Source organism: Aethalodelphis obliquidens, unplaced genomic scaffold (assembly GCF_003676395.1).
Source record: "Aethalodelphis obliquidens isolate GAN/ISIS:26980383/991018 unplaced genomic scaffold, ASM367639v1 scaffold90, whole genome shotgun sequence".
NCBI lineage: Eukaryota > Metazoa > Chordata > Mammalia > Artiodactyla > Delphinidae > Aethalodelphis > Aethalodelphis obliquidens.
The window spans coordinates 2943016-2958304 of NW_020838034.1; the positions used below are offsets into that span (position 1 = coordinate 2943016).

The 15289-nt window shown below is 55.4% G+C and overlaps 1 protein-coding gene across 3 annotated transcripts; it reads right to left on the reverse strand.

The window, feature by feature from the left end:
- Positions 1 to 166: 166 nt before the first annotated feature.
- SH2D2A (SH2 domain containing 2A) lies at positions 167 to 12996 on the reverse strand. 3 transcript variants are annotated; one of them, XM_027095020.1, is made up of 8 exons: positions 12849 to 12996; positions 12086 to 12246; positions 11257 to 11438; positions 10437 to 10526; positions 10014 to 10182; positions 6595 to 6744; positions 6077 to 6385; positions 167 to 645 (listed from the first exon to the last, which is right to left on the reverse strand). In XM_027095020.1, exons 1-8 carry the CDS (start codon positions 12880 to 12882, stop codon positions 490 to 492), a joined length of 1251 nt encoding a protein of 416 aa, XP_026950821.1. In that variant the 5' UTR covers positions 12883 to 12996; the 3' UTR covers positions 167 to 489. The 3 variants fall into 3 exon arrangements, with proteins under 3 accessions (XP_026950821.1, XP_026950820.1, XP_026950822.1); XM_027095019.1 differs by lacking the exon at positions 167 to 645 and adding an exon at positions 3219 to 4338 and having other exon boundaries at positions 12849 to 12990; XM_027095021.1 differs by lacking the exons at positions 167 to 645; positions 6595 to 6744 and adding an exon at positions 3219 to 4338 and having other exon boundaries at positions 12849 to 12991.
- Positions 12997 to 15289: the final 2293 nt, after the last annotated feature.

Genomic DNA, 15289 nt, shown 5'->3' on the forward strand with positions numbered 1-15289 from the left:
GGACCGGGGCACGAACCCGTGTCCCCTGCATCGACAGGCGGACTCAACCATTGCGCCACCAGGGAAGCCCTAAGCCATTTTTTTAAAGCCACTTTTTACTCCTACTAAAGATGACATTATTATTTGGTGGTTAGAATTTCTTGGTTACCAAGAGAAATACAAGTTAGAAAATGGACAGACTTTATTTGGGAGGGCTTCCTGAGGTAATAACCTCAAGTTCTGATAAATAAACAGGAAAGAGAAGACAGGGATGAGGGAGAGGGAAGGAGGAATAAGGAATGATAACTTGGCTCAAATTGGCATGGCAGTAGCAGCCAAGGGGCGGGGTTGGTGGGGGCGGGAGGTGAAGGCCTTGGTCAGAAGTGGCTCCCAATGGCCCTAGAAGGTGTTGGAGGTGCTGGGGCAAAGCCCAAGTGTTCAGTGCTGCATTGCCCAGGGCAGAGGAGCTGAGGAAGGTGAGGTCCACAGGAACAGGCTTAGGACGCAGACTTAGGAACTGCCCAGAGATGGCACAGCTGTCACAAAGGGGGTTTCAGCTCTGACCCTTGGGCAGGGACCTGGCCAGGTCTTCGCCCCAGCTGGGTGCCGAGCTTGCTGTCCAAGAAGCCGCAGTCTGTTGAGGGGATGGTTGAAGTTCTGTGGGGCCTGGGGAGGTGGCAAGGGTGCTGGAAGGCTTTGCTGTCTGCTCCCAACCTTCTTTTGCCCCCTCTCCCTCTGCTCAGCTTTGTTTCCGGTGGGGACACATGTTCTAAGGCCAGTAGAGGTAGTTGGGGATGGGGCCTCAGTGATGACTGGCCCCCAGTCCTCCTTAAGTGGGTCCATGGGGAATGATGTGCTATAGACTCGGGACAGCTGAGGTTGGGGTTTAATAGCTTCTCAGCCCCCTGCCCCTGCCCTGGTCCCCTGAGCCAGAGTTACAGGGTACTTTACTGAGACTGTCTACTGCATTAGCTGAGGGAGCTGATAGGATAAAGGGGACAGCTTAAGGGAGACAGGAGCAGGAAAAAAAAGACTTCAGGGTCGGCCATGGTGCTAAAGGGGCTGGAACTGGAGGAAAAAGCTGGAACCTCCACTTGCAGCAAGGCCTGCTGCAGGCTCTGAAGGGGATCTGGGGCTCGGGGTAGGAGACTTTTCTTTCTGACAGGGGGCTGAGCCAGAGAGAGCCCTCCCTAGAGGAAGCTGGAGGGATGGAATAACCATGGGAGATTGAGTCAGCTGGGAAATGCCCTCCCCCTCCCCGCCCGAGGGGTCTCTGCTGGGGCTGAGGAACCTGCTCAGCACAATCGCCAGGCTCCCTTTCCTGTACTAGTTACTCAACTTCTCTATCCTGAGGTCTCACTGCAGCCCCAGGCCCCCGTGGGAGTGAAATCAGCAGGATGGTGCAGGGGTGCCTATGGCTATGGTGGGGAGAAGGGAGGTTCCACTACCTTGGTCGTCAGGGCTGGGCCTGCAGCTGGAGCCCTCAGGAGGACCGGGGCCTTATCCTTTGGCCTGGGAGGGACCTCACAGTATAAGGGGGAACATTGGACTGGGATGACAAGATCTGGTCCTATCTCCAGTACCCTGTCACCTCCCCTCTCTAGACCTCAGTTTCCGATTTGGTTGAACCAAGAAGTCAGTCACAAGGGGTCTGGAAGTCCCTTCCTTTCCCAGTCCTGCTCGGCCAAGCCCCTCGCTGCCTGGTCTCATCTGCTCTGGACAGCAGCCCTGTGGGCAAATAAGGCATTCTCTCCATTTCAAAGCAGTGTAGGGAACAGTGGTGCAGAAACAAGTTCCCCTGTTAAAGGCTGGGCAGCTTGTTAGCAAACAGCCGTGACAGGAACCCAGGGCTCCTGACAATGCCATCATCTGGATCCTCCCACCCACTTTGGGGAGTCCACCCCTAGCTGTGAGGAGCTGAAGAGGGAGGGGGAGATTCCCTGGGTCCTGCTCACCCCTTTCTAGCAGGCTTTGCTCCTTCAGAAACACCAAGTGGGTCCCTAGGCATTTCTGTCCCCTCCCCGAACCCGCCATCCTGTTCTATCCCGAAGTCTAAGGAAATCCCATCTTCTGACTCTGATTTCCAGCCCTTGCTATACAGCAAGCCTCTCCTTTTCCTGCCTCCTCCCCTGCCACGAGGAACCAGCCATGAGGTGACTCCCTGAGTCTAATCTAAGACCTTTCTTGCGCTTTCAGCCTCCCCTCCCAAAGCCATCTGCTCCCCTCCCCTCCCCCGTCTCTTGCTCAGGAGGGAGTTTAGACCTACAGACAGAAGGAAGTGGAACCCCACTCTGTTGACTCAGCAACCATATTTCTCCTTGAGCTGATTAGCACTGAGTGGAAAGGAGGGGAATTCACTAGTCACTGGAGCTGGCCCTGCACCAGGCTGGGGGTGGCATGGTGGTGGCAGCATCTAGGCCTAGGGAATATGTCTTCAGGGAGGGGGTCTGGGGGGCTTCTGTGATTCAGGCAAGTACCCAGAGCCCCTTGGCAGGAAGAGAGACCTCGATGGGCTCTGATTGTCTTGACTGAACTCTCATAGAACAGGCTGGGACCACAGGAGTACCCAGAAGCCCCCTGAGTGGCTCCTGGGGGCAGTCTATTCTGAGCCCTCAGGACCATCCAGGCGCAGACACAGCCCTGCCTCAGGGAGCCTCCAGTCTGATAAAAAAATAAGAGCCAAGGCAGATTCTTCTAGGTGGTTGAAGCTTAGAATGCAGAGCTTGGCCACAGAGGCAGGAGGATGGCCCTGAAGTGGGTCTGGGCAGACAGGAGGAAGCCTCATAAGAGGAACAGGGGAGGCCTAAGCCCAAGAGGCTGGGAGCTGCTGCAGGGGGGCTCCCCATCCTCCTAAGGGGCTCACACACATAGGCTAACAATGCCCCCTCTCCCTCCCAGTCCTGTGTTTGGCAGGGGGTTGGGGAAGGAGGTGCAGGGGCTACCTTTCAACCACTCCCCTCCCTGCCCCTTTCTTTCCTGGCAACCCGCAGGTGATGTAGCCACTCCTCTGCCCCTGGCTAGCTGCCCAGCTCACCCCAGTTAGGGAGAGAATACTTTTCAGAGAGAGGTCTGTGTCCCTTGCTTTGCTGTCTCCCTGCCCCCAGCCCATAGATCTGTGACCCTTGCCCAGGAGTCTCTCAACCCCCGACCCTTCTCCCACCATTGCAATGGTCGTTCAACCACTTGCCTTCCACAATATGAGAGAGAGAGTCAGAAGGAGAGACAGAAGGAGCCTGGAGTACTTGAATCCCTGTTGGGGGAGGTGGTTGGTGATGATTTATTAGCCAGACAAGAATCAACAAACAAGTTCTAACATCTGTTCTCGCCAAACTGTTCCTCAGACAACAGCAGCATTGGACCAGGGCCCAGAATCAAAGGCTCAGAGGGCCAAGGAAATCAGACTCCAGGAGGAGAAACCAGGGCAGCGGGCTGCAGCAGGGCCCTCCTAGCCCACTTCCTTAGAGGCAAGCACTGAGCCATTGGGTTCTTAGAGACTCTTGGGAGGGAACCAGTGAGTGTGTCCCTAAAAGGAAGCCGACTCCACATTTGCTCCTCTGACCTCCAGGCTTCTTTGTGGGGCCTCAGACCAGTTAGGGGAACAGGGGTAAGCTGGGATCTGGAGGAGGGGAACAAGCACCCGGGCCCCCATGAGGCAGAACTCTGGAAAGCAGCCAGATTTCCTGAGGAAATCTCTTGACATTTCCCGTGGTAAAGAGTTAGTGGATGTGGGGTATGGAACAGAGCACTAAACAGGAAGCTGGGGTTCTAGTCCTTGACCTTGACTAAGCCACTATCCCGCTCTGGTTTTGTTTCCTTATCTGCACAGTGAGGGAGTCGAACTTGATCAGTAAGAGCAAAGGAGATGCTGCTCCTCTTCCTTCTCTCACCCGTGGCAGACATCACTAATCAATCACAGAGTTCTTTTCTGCTGAGTTCAGATATGACCTCAACATCCTTTCCATTGCAGCGCTCTAGGCAGCCACAATGAATGGATTGGAGTTGGCATGCGAGGTGACACCTTTTTGCCATCTTTGCAATGGATGATGGCTGAGGTCCTTTCCAGCTTTGATCATCTACAGTTTGTTCCATCCACATTTTGTGAGAAGGGCGCCTGGGTGTGTGTGAAGGTCTCTGGACCCGCTGTTCCAAGTTATCCCCCACCCCCGCCCCACCCCAGCTCAGACTCAGCAGCTACTGAGGAGGCCCCAGGGGGAGCCACGCCTGACCTCTGTTCTGAAGCACCTGTCTAGAAAGGTTGTGGGGGAGGGTGTGCCCCCAGCGGGGTAGGGGCTTGTGGGGCACAGCAGGGCCTTGTTCAGCCACAGAGTTCTCAGAATGCAGTTGTTGGCCACCTGGATTCTGTAGAGAGAAGGATGGTCCCAGGTCACACCCTCTTCCTTCTGCCTCCTAGGCTTACCTGCAGCCTCAAGGGCCAAGATGTCTGATCTTAACAGACATTGGCCTGCAGAGAGGAGGTCTAAACCTCTCTCATTCATTCAACAAACATTTCCTGAGCACTTGCTCTTTGCCAGGCACTGTGCTGGGTGCTCTGGAAACAGAGATGAACAAGTCCCAGCCCCTGCCCTCAGGGAGCTCACACTCTGCTGGGGGAGAGGGGAGATGGGTGTCAATGATCAGTGGCATGGCAGGTGTGTATAAAGCCTCTGTGTGGACGGCCTCTGCGGTGAGGTCAGGGAAGTCTTTGCAGAGGAGGAGAAGGGCAAGCTGATCTTGAAGGATGATTAGAAGGTTGCTGGGCAGCCGGAGGGTGCACTTGCAGGAAGTAGCTATAGGCAGAGGGACTGGCATGTGCAAAACCTTGGGAGGTTTGAAACCACTTGGTGTGTTTGGAGGAATGTGACCAGTTCTGGGAGGGTGGGAGCAGCTGATGGTAAGACTGAGGAGGTGGTTCCCCAGCCCACACAAGTATAGAGGGCCTCATGGGCCAGGTAGCTGTTTTAGAAAGACCATTCTGACTTTCTTGGGGCAGAGTGGGTCAGAAGTGTCAAGACTGGTGGTTAGGAGGCCAGTTAAGAAGCCCTTGGATAAGTCCTGATGAGAGATGATGGGGGCTGAAACTGGGGAAAGGAAAAATATATTTAGGAAGAGACTCAGCAGGAATCAGTGGCTTATAGGGGAGTGAGGGTGAAGAGAGGGGAGACGTCAAGGGAGCCCTACGATCTTGAATAGTTGGGTGACTGGAGAGGTACCCGATCAGAGAGGGAACAATGGAGGGAGCAATCCAGGGAGTAGGGTAAGAACAGTGTGGGCTGTGCTGAGTCCAAGAAGCTGTGGGATGCTGGGGAGCTGAGCAGAAGCCCGGAGAGAAGTTTGCGTAGAGACATGGACTGGTGACCTCAGCTCTAGGATGGTAGCAGGTGGCAGGGGTGTGGATAAGTGTGAGCAGGCACAAGGGCTGAGCAGGAGCCTGAGGTGCCAGAAGTGGGGGGGAGGGTGGGGAAGGGCCTGAGGAGGCGGGCAGAGGCAGAGGGATTGCGTGGGAGCAGCTGGTGGGTCTAACACATCCCACGAAACAAGATACTGACTTGAACTGATCAGTGAGAAGACTGGGCAGGTGGGAGGATGGAGGAGAGGAGGAGTGTGCAGAAGGAGGGGACGTGCAGGTACCCCCTCCCCTGAGCTCATCTGAGGTGACACAAGGGACTCCAGGTGCTCTTCTTTAGGAGGTCCCTGAAGGCTGAGGGGAGGCAGCCAGAGTGAGAGGCCCAAGTTCAGACTTGGGAGGAGATTGCCAGCCCAGGGTGGGGTCAATCTCAGGTGGGTCTGAAGAGGACAAGCCAGGTGAGAGGGACACAGGCTCAGTTGGGGGAAGGCTGACGGGGCCTCTATTTTCTCTGAGAAGTGGAGGGAGTGGGGACTTGACAAAGGGGAGACAGGTCCCAGTAACTCCAGGCAGAGGAGAGGGAGCAACTCTGGGCCTGGAAGAGGGTTGCTGGCAGCCTGGACCCTCTGTCCTTCCCATCTCACCTCAGACCTCTGACCTGCATTCACCCTGACCCAGGCATCCTGTCTGAACACCTTCTCCACCCTCCGCAATCTGCTTTCAGGAAATCCTCCTTGCACCCCCATTATTTACCTGGCTTCCTGGGACAGGCCTGGACTGGCACTTCCGTAGGACTTCGTGCCTGAGGATGCACGGCGGGCCCTCACACCCTGAATCAGGCACCTTCACCTCCACCTCGGCATAAATGTTGCTGGGGCCTTCCCCGGGGCTGCCACGGCCCATGGCATAGAAGTCTATGGGTTCATCAGGTTCGTGGTAGATGGGGTTGGAGGGCTTGGGGGGCGGGGTTGGGCGGGGTCTCGGAGCGGGGCTTGTGTAGACTTCGGGAGGCAGCTGAGGCTTGGCGGGGGTGGGAGGCTTGGGCTTGGGCGGCTGGGACGTCTAAGAGAGAAGGCAGGCGGGGAGGAGAGTGGGTCAGAGCAACACAGGCAGGGCCAAAGCTGCAGCTCAGCCCGAGCCTCCGCTCCCTGCAGGCCCCGCCCCCTCCCCGCTGGCCCCGCCCCTGACCGCAGGGCCTTCCCTCTTTTCGTCTCCTGGCTCCTCCACTCCCTCAGGCCCCACCACCTCTCTCAGCCCCTCCCGCCCAGTACCTGCTTTGGCCCCGCCGCCCCATCTTTCTGCATGGGGGCTGCGCTTTGCTCCTTTTTGAGGATTGAGGTATACTGAGGTTGTGAGACCTGGCTTTTGCTTCCAGAGTCTGATTCTTCAGTCCTTAGGGACAGTCCTGCGGGCTCAGGAGTCTGCGGGGAAAGAAGGCCTCAGGGACTTGGTGCACGAGGGGCGGATGGGAGTTGGCAAGTGATGCAGGGGGGCGCAAAATAATCTCGTCCATACGGATAATGTCGGGGGTGGAGGTGCGACACAGAAATTCGGGTGGCGCTGGGTTTCTGGGTGAGGAAGAGGCGGCAAGGAGACCAGGAGGCGGGACAGTCGCTCTGGTCACAGGCCATATTTAGCATTAAACTTAACTTCATCTGGAACATAGGGCCAGGCCAGTCGCCATTTGTACCTGTGGTTGTAAAACTGCAACAAGGCTTTAGAAGTCTTTACCCTAAAATTTTTCGGCATGGGGATAGATCTCCAAGACTTCTGTGCCTGTGTTTATTTCTGCAGGTGCCAGGCGACTCTACTTTATGGAGCTCTAAGCTAGACATTCTCGGGACAGAGACACTGCCTCAGGGATGAGGAGATGAGCCTTATAGGGTTCCTTCCCATGTTAGGTAGGCTTTTTGCTCAGCATTTATCCCTGGGTTCTTGAATGTTCTCCACATGCCCACTACTTTTGGAAGGCTCAGGCCATAGGCCTTTTCTTATGCTTGCAATCCACCAAGTGTATGTCTCCATCTGAAGGTGTATAGGCAGTTCATGGATTCAAGTCAGAATTCTTTTTCCTTGCCTCAACCCCCTAAGAGTTCTTAGCATTCCCTTTATGAATAAAAAATAGCACCTCTACCCTGTTGCCGAAACAGCAGCACCTTAGGAGTCAACCTGGACACTTCCCTCCCTTCCTCCCCACATCTAACGGAGCACAAACCCTGCTCCTTCCACTGCCTAAATATCTTTACATCTGCACACCTTCTCCACGCCCACAGCTACCACTCCAGTTCAGGCCTCCTAAGTCCTCCTCCTGCATCATCTTGCCCTGCTAACCCATTCTCCACTCCGTGAGCAGAGTAAGCCTGCAGAAGTTCCCCTAGCAATCCTTCCATGGCTGCCTGTTGCTCCAGGATAAAGCCCAAACTCCAGAAAATGTGAGTGACAAGACCCTCTGAGGGCCGGTCATGGAGCTTGGTCTCTGACAGCTCTGCCTTTGGCTCTCGCAGCTCCAGCTGGCTCCCCTCCCCACCAGACTTCCCTACACCCTGTTCCAACTGCTTGGGAATCTTCAGGTCTCCACTTATTCCTCACAAAATTCTGCACAAGAGTTACCCCTAGGCACAGTCCCTCAAGGCAAATTCTTTTTTTTTTTTTTTGCAGTACGCGGGCCTCTCACTGTTGTGGCCTCTCCCGTTGCGGAGCACAGGCTCCGGATGCGCAGGCTCAGCGGCCATGGCTCACGGGCCCAGCTGCTCCGCGGCATGTGGGATCTTCCTGGACTGGGGCACGAACCCGTGTCCCCTGCATCGGCAGGCGGACTCTCAACCACTGAGCCACCAGGGAAGCCCAAGGCAAGTTCTTTGAACTGACTCCAATCAAGCTCCAGGAAACTATTCTTGCCCAGGTCACCAGTGACCTTCTGTTGGCCAAATCCAGTGGTTAATTCTGGATGCACTGGGACCTGCTCTTCCCTGATGCGTTTTCTTTGCTTCGCGTCTAGAGCATCACACTCCTGGTTCTTCTCCCCTCTCTCTCTGACTGCTCCTTCTCAGTTTTCTTTGTAGTTTCCCCCTTATTTCTGCAAGCTCTCAATGCTGGAGACTTGGTATTCTTTTCCATCTACACTCATTCCTGAGATTTCATCCCTCCTGAAGCTTTTAGAATCAATCCGTCTACATGCTGATGGCTCCCAAATGTTGATCTCCAACCTAGACTTCTGTCCTAAACTCCAGATCCCTGTATTCCAACTGCGTACTTGACATCTCCATTTGCATATTGAATGGATGTCTCAGACCGCAAGTGTCAAAACTGAACTCGCCATCTCCCCTGCCTCCCGCAGACTTGCTCCTCCTGTAGCCTTCCTCATCTCAGTCAATGACAACTCCATCTTTTCACACTCCTCACCCAATCCTGCAAAAACCCTGTCAGCTCCACTTTCCAAACAGACCCAGTGTTCCACCTCCTCACCCCTTCACCTCTACCAACCGGGTCCAGGCTGCCGTCTTCTCTCCTGACGTATTGTAGTGGTCTCCATCTGGTCACCCATGTCCCTCTCAAACTTGCCAGGTCATGTCACTCTTTAGCTTGTAACTGTCCAGTGCCATCCCATCTCACTCAGAATAAAATTCCAAATCATACAAGAATTTACTGGGCCCCTTTCCTTCACCCCTGTGGTCTCATTTCCTACCTCTCTACCCATGCTAGCTTCCTTACTGCTCTTATTCTTATTCACACACATCAAGGATCCTTCTGCCTCAGGGCCTTTGCACCTGCTGTGCTATCCACCTAGAATGTTTTTCCTCTAGTTATCTGCATGACTTTCTCCCTTACTTTATTCAGACCTTTGTTCAAATGTCCCCTTACCAGAATAGCCTTCCCTGATGTTCCTATGTAAAATAGCCCCAACCCTGTCACTCCTTGTTTCTGTATTCTCTGTTTGTTATCTGTATTACGCATTCTTGTCTGTCTCCTGTCACTAGAATGGAAGCTCCATGGAGGTAGGGGTATTTGGGTCAGTTTTGTTTACTGCAATTTTTCCAGTGCCCGGACCAATGCCTGGCACAGAGCGGTCCCTCAGAACTGCCTGAACTTCCTCAGGGAGGCACTCTCTGACACGGCTCCCCACCACGTGAGCTCAATGGCACCCCACTCTGTATTTCCTCTCTCATCACACCCTCACACTTGATTCCTATTATATGTCTTTGCCGCTGGTAAGTAGCTTTGTGGGTTTGACACCCATATGTCTTGTCTCAGTAAATATCTCTTAATTTAAAGAACAAATGACCCAGTAATTCCCTGGACGTCCAGTGGTTAGAACTGGGCACTTTCACTGCCGAGTTCAATGCCTGATCAGGGAACTAAGATCCCACAAGCTTCGAGGCAAAAAACAAAAAAACAAAAAACAACCCCCCCCCCCCACCACCACCAAATGACCCGTCTGCCTAGCTGGCCACTCCCAGCCTTTGTGTGGCTGGGCTGGTCTCTCAAGGACCCCTCCTCCAGCACACGCATCTTTCTGGAAGGGCATCTGCGTGGAGATGTGTGGGCAAGGGAGGTTTGGCTGGGTCGTCGGTGGGAATGGGAAAGTGCCTGATGTCGAGGTCCTGCGGCCTGGGCTCTGCGTGGGGAGGGGCGCTGGCCTGGGTTCCCAGGGTCAGGGTCAGTGTCAGGGCCGGGGATGGGGGCTGCGTACCTGGCGGGCGAGGGGCTCGGTGAGCGTCTCCCCGTAGGGGCTCAGCGGGCACGCTTGGTAGTGCCGCAGCAGGTCCTGCAGCCGCGCGTGGGCGCTGTCCTCGCCCAGCACCACGTGGCGCCCGTCCCCGAGTTGGGCCAGCAGGAAGTGGCGGCAGCAAGTCCGGCTCCTGGAGGCACTAGTCAGGATCAGACCTGCTCCCTCTTCCTGGCCAGGGCACCAGCACGAGGAGTGACCCCTACCCGCCCCGCGCCCGGGTCTCCCACCCTTAGTAGGCTGGGGGCTGAGCATAGACCTCCTCCACCCCTGCTGGGAGTCAGCATGAAGTTCTTCCCCTCACACGTCCGTCAGTATCAAGCCCCTCCCTCTGATTAGCCCGAAGCCCCGCCTCCCTGTCGCCCAGCGCAGCGCTCCGCCCCTCACCTGTAAGTCAGCACAAAGGTCACGGCGCTCTCACTGAAACGCACCAAGTAGCATCCCTGAGGCTTGCTCTCTAGCAGCCTCTCAGCCTCTCTGTGGGTGATGGAGAAGACACGGAAGATGCTCAGACTCTTCCAGCTTCACCCCCTGTCTCCCTGGCTCTCATGGGGGGACCCCTACCCCCTACCAAGAGGGCTTAAGTGGCTAGAGAAGGGTGGAGGTGGGAGAGAGAGGATGTGGGCACTGCGCTCCTGCTGCAGGGACTGGGCGTAGATGGTCAGGAGACCTCCCAGCCCTGCATCCTCCTCCTGGCCTCATCCTGGCTGGAAAAGCAGCCTGGGGTGGGGGACTAAGGGGGTCAGTACAGTGGCCGCAGCAAGAGGGATGGTAATAGACTCCTGGACTTCAGAAGTCACAAGCTGAACAGAGGATGTGAACAGAGAGATACGGGAGAAGTGAAGCTGAGAAGTGGAGGAAGAGGGAGGAACTGCAAGGGAGGGAAGAAAGAGGAGAGGGCTGGAGAGAGCCAGAGGTAAATAAAGATGGAGGGAGAGAGACTGAGGCAGAGGTGGAAACTTGAGCACTAGAAGCCTTAGAGACAGGAGGAAAGTTGAGCCTAGAAGGGAGAAACTGAGGCACGGAGTAGGGGGTTTGGGCTAGAGCCTCTCCAATGATCTCCCCCAGGAGAGCTGCCTTAACGAGGAGCCTTGGAACCTCCAGGTGTCATAGCCTGGCCTGTAGCCTCAATCTACTCCTGACTGACCGCAGGACCCGGGACTGGCTCCTGCCCTTCTCTGGGCCTATTTCTTCCTCTGTGACTCACCTCCGGGTGATGAAGCCGTGGAACCAAGCAGGGGCTGCCCCATGCTGCAGGAGCTCATGGGCCTGGGTGTTCTGGAACCAAGCCTGAGTCTCAGCCTGCAGGGACATGCCTCCTTCCCTAGGCACCTCTTCCTTCCCAATATCCTTTGGGCTGCAGACAGCCCCTGGGGCCTGGGGAGGTGCCTGGATAGGGGAAGAGTTCAAGGAGGGGGAAGTAGCCATGATTAGTGGTCCTTCTTCTGACTTCAAGCCAGCTACTCCCTTCTCATCCTCATACCTAGCCCCTCCTGGACATGTGGAGGAAGCTCCCCGTCCCCCATCCCTGTTGCCTGTTTTAGGGTATAATTGCTCAGAAAGTCCCTCCCAAAGTGTAACTTAAATCTCTTCTTTAGGTCAAACTGTTTTTGTTTCCAGGGAATTTCCTTCCACTTCCGTCTGGGTCCGTGGGCCTTTGATCCAGTAGCAGTGAACTGTTAAACTGTGCTTAAATGGGAGTGAGGCCTTCCAGATGGACAGAAAGGCATTCCCTGGCCTGAGGGATGAAGGGAACGCCAGAGGCCAGAATGAGGGAGGGCTCACCCTACAGTAAGAGGGACTGAGCTGGTTCACAGGGAGGATTTCCTAATGACTGGGTGAGTGAGAAGGCCTGAGATGAGGATGCACTGGGCAAATGAAGGCCACGGACAGAGATGCAGACCCTCCCTCTGGGCCGCTGGCTTTGTCGGCAGCCTCCAGCTCATTCCTGCCTTGGCCTCTGTCCCCCTGCAAGCCCTCACCCGTGGGACGGTGGGAGCAGAGGAGGGAGCAACACCCCCCAGGTTCCCACTCACCGCAGGGTGCACAGCGGAGGCCCTGGGGCTGGGCTGGGCTTCCTGGGCCTTCAGGGCCTGGAGTCTGGGTCCCGGCAGCAAGCCCAGGCTCTGGCAGCTCCTGCGGTTCAAGTCTATGGGCTGGAAGGTGCTGAAGGTTATGGTGGGGGCTTCTTGACTCCCTGTTAGCACAGAGAAGTTTCTCAGTGAGGGCCTGCCTCTCCCTCTGCCGCCTACCCCTCCCCCAGGCTCAGAGGCGCCCCATAGGCCTCTCCCTGGGGACCTGGAGGACAGGGACAGTTGTGACAGCAGGAGAAATGCAGGAGGGATGGCAGACACGATTTCTCAGGGAGGAGGAGTAAGGGGCCAAGGAGGCGCAGAGGGGCTTCTCAGGGAAACTTGGCCCCAGGAAGGAGCGCTGGTAAGCCAGCTGGCCTTCGGCTGGTCCGGAAGTCCTGAAATCCGGGAAAGGAGGCAGATCTCTTCAGGGCAGGTCCCTCTGCTGGCCCAGGATCCTCGACCTCCCAGCCCCCTTCATCCTCCTGCTGCCTCCTCTCTCCACTCGAAGAAGCCCTCAGAAGACCCTTTCACCCTTATCCTCAGGGATGCGTGGACCTGGAGCCCCCGAAGGGGAGCAGGGGTTGTGGGCCGCCTGCCCGCCAGCTCTGGCTTGAGGTGAGGCCCGTCACCCCTGAAGTGGGAGCTCAGGCCCAGAGGGAGGAGAGCAGGCATCATGGGGGTCTTGATGTTCCCTCCCACCCACATTCCCCAACTTCACACTTACCTTGAGGGCATATCTGGGCCAGGGGGAACTCCATGGGGGCAGCCTAGGAAAGGAGCCCCTGGAGCAGGGTGTGTGTCTGGGCTCTCAAAAGGTGTGCACACTCAGCGACTCATCTCTCCTTTCACCCCAGCCCCCGGGGGCAGGAAATGTCGCCTCACCCACAGCCCTAGCCCTCGCGGAGGACTCACGTCATGGAAAGCCGTAAGACAATTGTCCCTCCCCCGGAAGCCAGGCAGCTGAAGGTGGTGGTGGTGTGGTGAGTATTTGTGTCATTGTGTGTCTGGGTGTTGGGGAGTCCTTGGTGCTGTCTTATCTCCATCTCTCCGGTGATTCTCTCTCCACGCCCTCACTCCAGACTGGGGCTTCCCTTTCTCTCCCTCTCTCTTTGTCTCTCTCTCCATCTCTCTCCCTCTGTCTGAGCAGTGGCAGTGGGGACATCAACCTCAGAAGGATAAGCCTTATAAGGTGATGGGGCTTCGGGGTCATCGGAGATTCACAGACAGGACTGTGCTCTTAGGACACACGAGGAGGGGGGGCAGAGCTGCAACAGAAAGAATGTGGGTCAGACTTTTGAAGGATTTTCTGAGGTCATATGAAACCTGTGAGACAAGGGGGATAGGGAAGAGGGAACCTGGCTTCATCGTCAAGCAGAGAATGCAGCTGGGTTAGGACAAAACCAGGCCATCCCACAGAAAGGGAGGGGAAATTTCCTTCAAGTAAGCAGGTCGTTATTAGCAGCTGTTATTAATAACTTCAGAGCTGATGTCCTAAACCTGCAGTGTGCTTACATCTGCTGCCACCCTAGAGGACCAATCCCATTTCTCTCTTGTGTGATCCTCACAAATGAGAAGGAGTCAGGGAACATTATCCCCATTTTCCAGACGGGTAAACTGAAGCTTAGAGAAGTTGAGTGCCTTGGTCCAGGTCTGTCAGTGTCTCAGATGTTCACGGCAGAGCTGGGACTAGAAACTAGATCTTCTTTTACAAATTTCACTGTGATTTAGGCCAACAGTCCATGGCTATGTGCCAGGCACTGTTCTTGGTGCTGAGAGCCCAGAGAGAAAAAGGATCTTGTCTCAAGATGTCAAGAGGGGGAAACGACTTGCCAACAGGTACTTATAGAAGGTTGTGGTGAGTTAGTGGTGTGGGCTGGTGCTACGGGAGCCCACCTCAGAGGCTCCTAATCTAGCCATGTGTGTGGTGCATGCCTGCGTGTACAGGGGGTTGGGATGTCAGAAGAGGGGATTGAGCTGAGCTGTGGAGGATGAGCAGGGTTGAGGAAGGTGGGGAAAGGTGTTTCCAGAAGAGGAATGAGCGTGTGCAACTGCATGGAAAAAGGAAATGACTGGAGCGGAAGCTGGCTTGGGGGCTGCCAGCAGTGAATTATGCAGCTGGAGGGGCCAGGGCCAGAGTACACACTGCCTTGCACCCAGGAAGGACTTTGGAGTCCCGACAGCCTGGAGAGCTACTTCCCCAGCAGCTCTGAGAGGGAAAGACTTCCCCCAGGAGTCACGGCTGGCCCAGCCACACCCATACCCCAAAGCCTTGCCTCCCCCTGAGCTGCCTGAGCCCTCTTCCCTTCCTTAAAAACTGTTGCCTTAGCCTTGATCCCAGCCCCCAGGGATGGGATCGAGACTAAGGCATGATGAATGATCTCCCTCACTACACTCTGCACCGAAAGCAGAGTGGACTCAGCAGACGTCAACTAGGGAGCAAGATGCCCCTGTCCTCTTCTTGAAGCCCTCCTCCCATGATGGTGTGTGATTCTCTTGAACACCTCTCCTTCATATGGTTTGGAAGTGGAACATCAGTTAGTATAGGCTAGGTTATGCTGAGGTGACAAAGAACACCAAAATCTCAGCAGCTTAACACAACAAAAGTTCGTTTCTTACCTATGCAAGTTACACTGAAGAGCTGGGCATCTCTTCAGGGCAGCTGTTGCCCAGGTGGTGGCTCAGCCTCCCAGGTTGCCTAAACATTACGGTGCTTCCATAGCTACACACCCTCCCACAGTCACTGTGGCACGGGAAGAGGAGTATGGAGAGTTAGCCACTCTTTCCTAAATGCTCTCCCCATCTCTGGGAGTGAAACATGCTCCTTCCGCTAACACATTATTAGCCAAAGCAGGTGGCTTGCAGGATCTCAGTTCCCTGACCAGGGATTGAACCCAAGCCGCAGCAGTGAAAGCCAAGAATCCTAATCACTAGGCCACCAGCGAACTCCCAGGGATGCGTATTCTTCCACATGCCCAGATGGGGAGGAGCAACGGCTACGCTGATGAACCCAATCATGTCTCCTGTAGTGAGGAAGCATCCCAGCTCAGGATTTAGTCTTGAGGACAAACAAGCTTAGCAAGTCTCTTAGTAGAGCTCAATGCAAGACTCAAAGTTTGACACTTTATTTGGGAGGTACAAGCTCAGGGTGGTGAGGATAAGGAGAAG

Excerpts from the sequence above, each read along its gene's own strand:
- SH2D2A (XM_027095019.1), bottom strand. The coding sequence starts at position 12,882 with ATGGAGTTCCCCCTGGCCCAGATATGCCCTCAAG. Across the intron at positions 10,527-11,256 it reads CACGGCTTCATCACCCGGAG|AGAGGCTGAGAGGCTGCTAG; the intron begins GTGAGTCACAGA and ends CATCACCCACAG. Across the intron at positions 6,386-6,594 it reads GGGCGGCGGGGCCAAAGCAG|ACGTCCCAGCCGCCCAAGCC; the intron begins GTACTGGGCGGG and ends CTTCTCTCTTAG.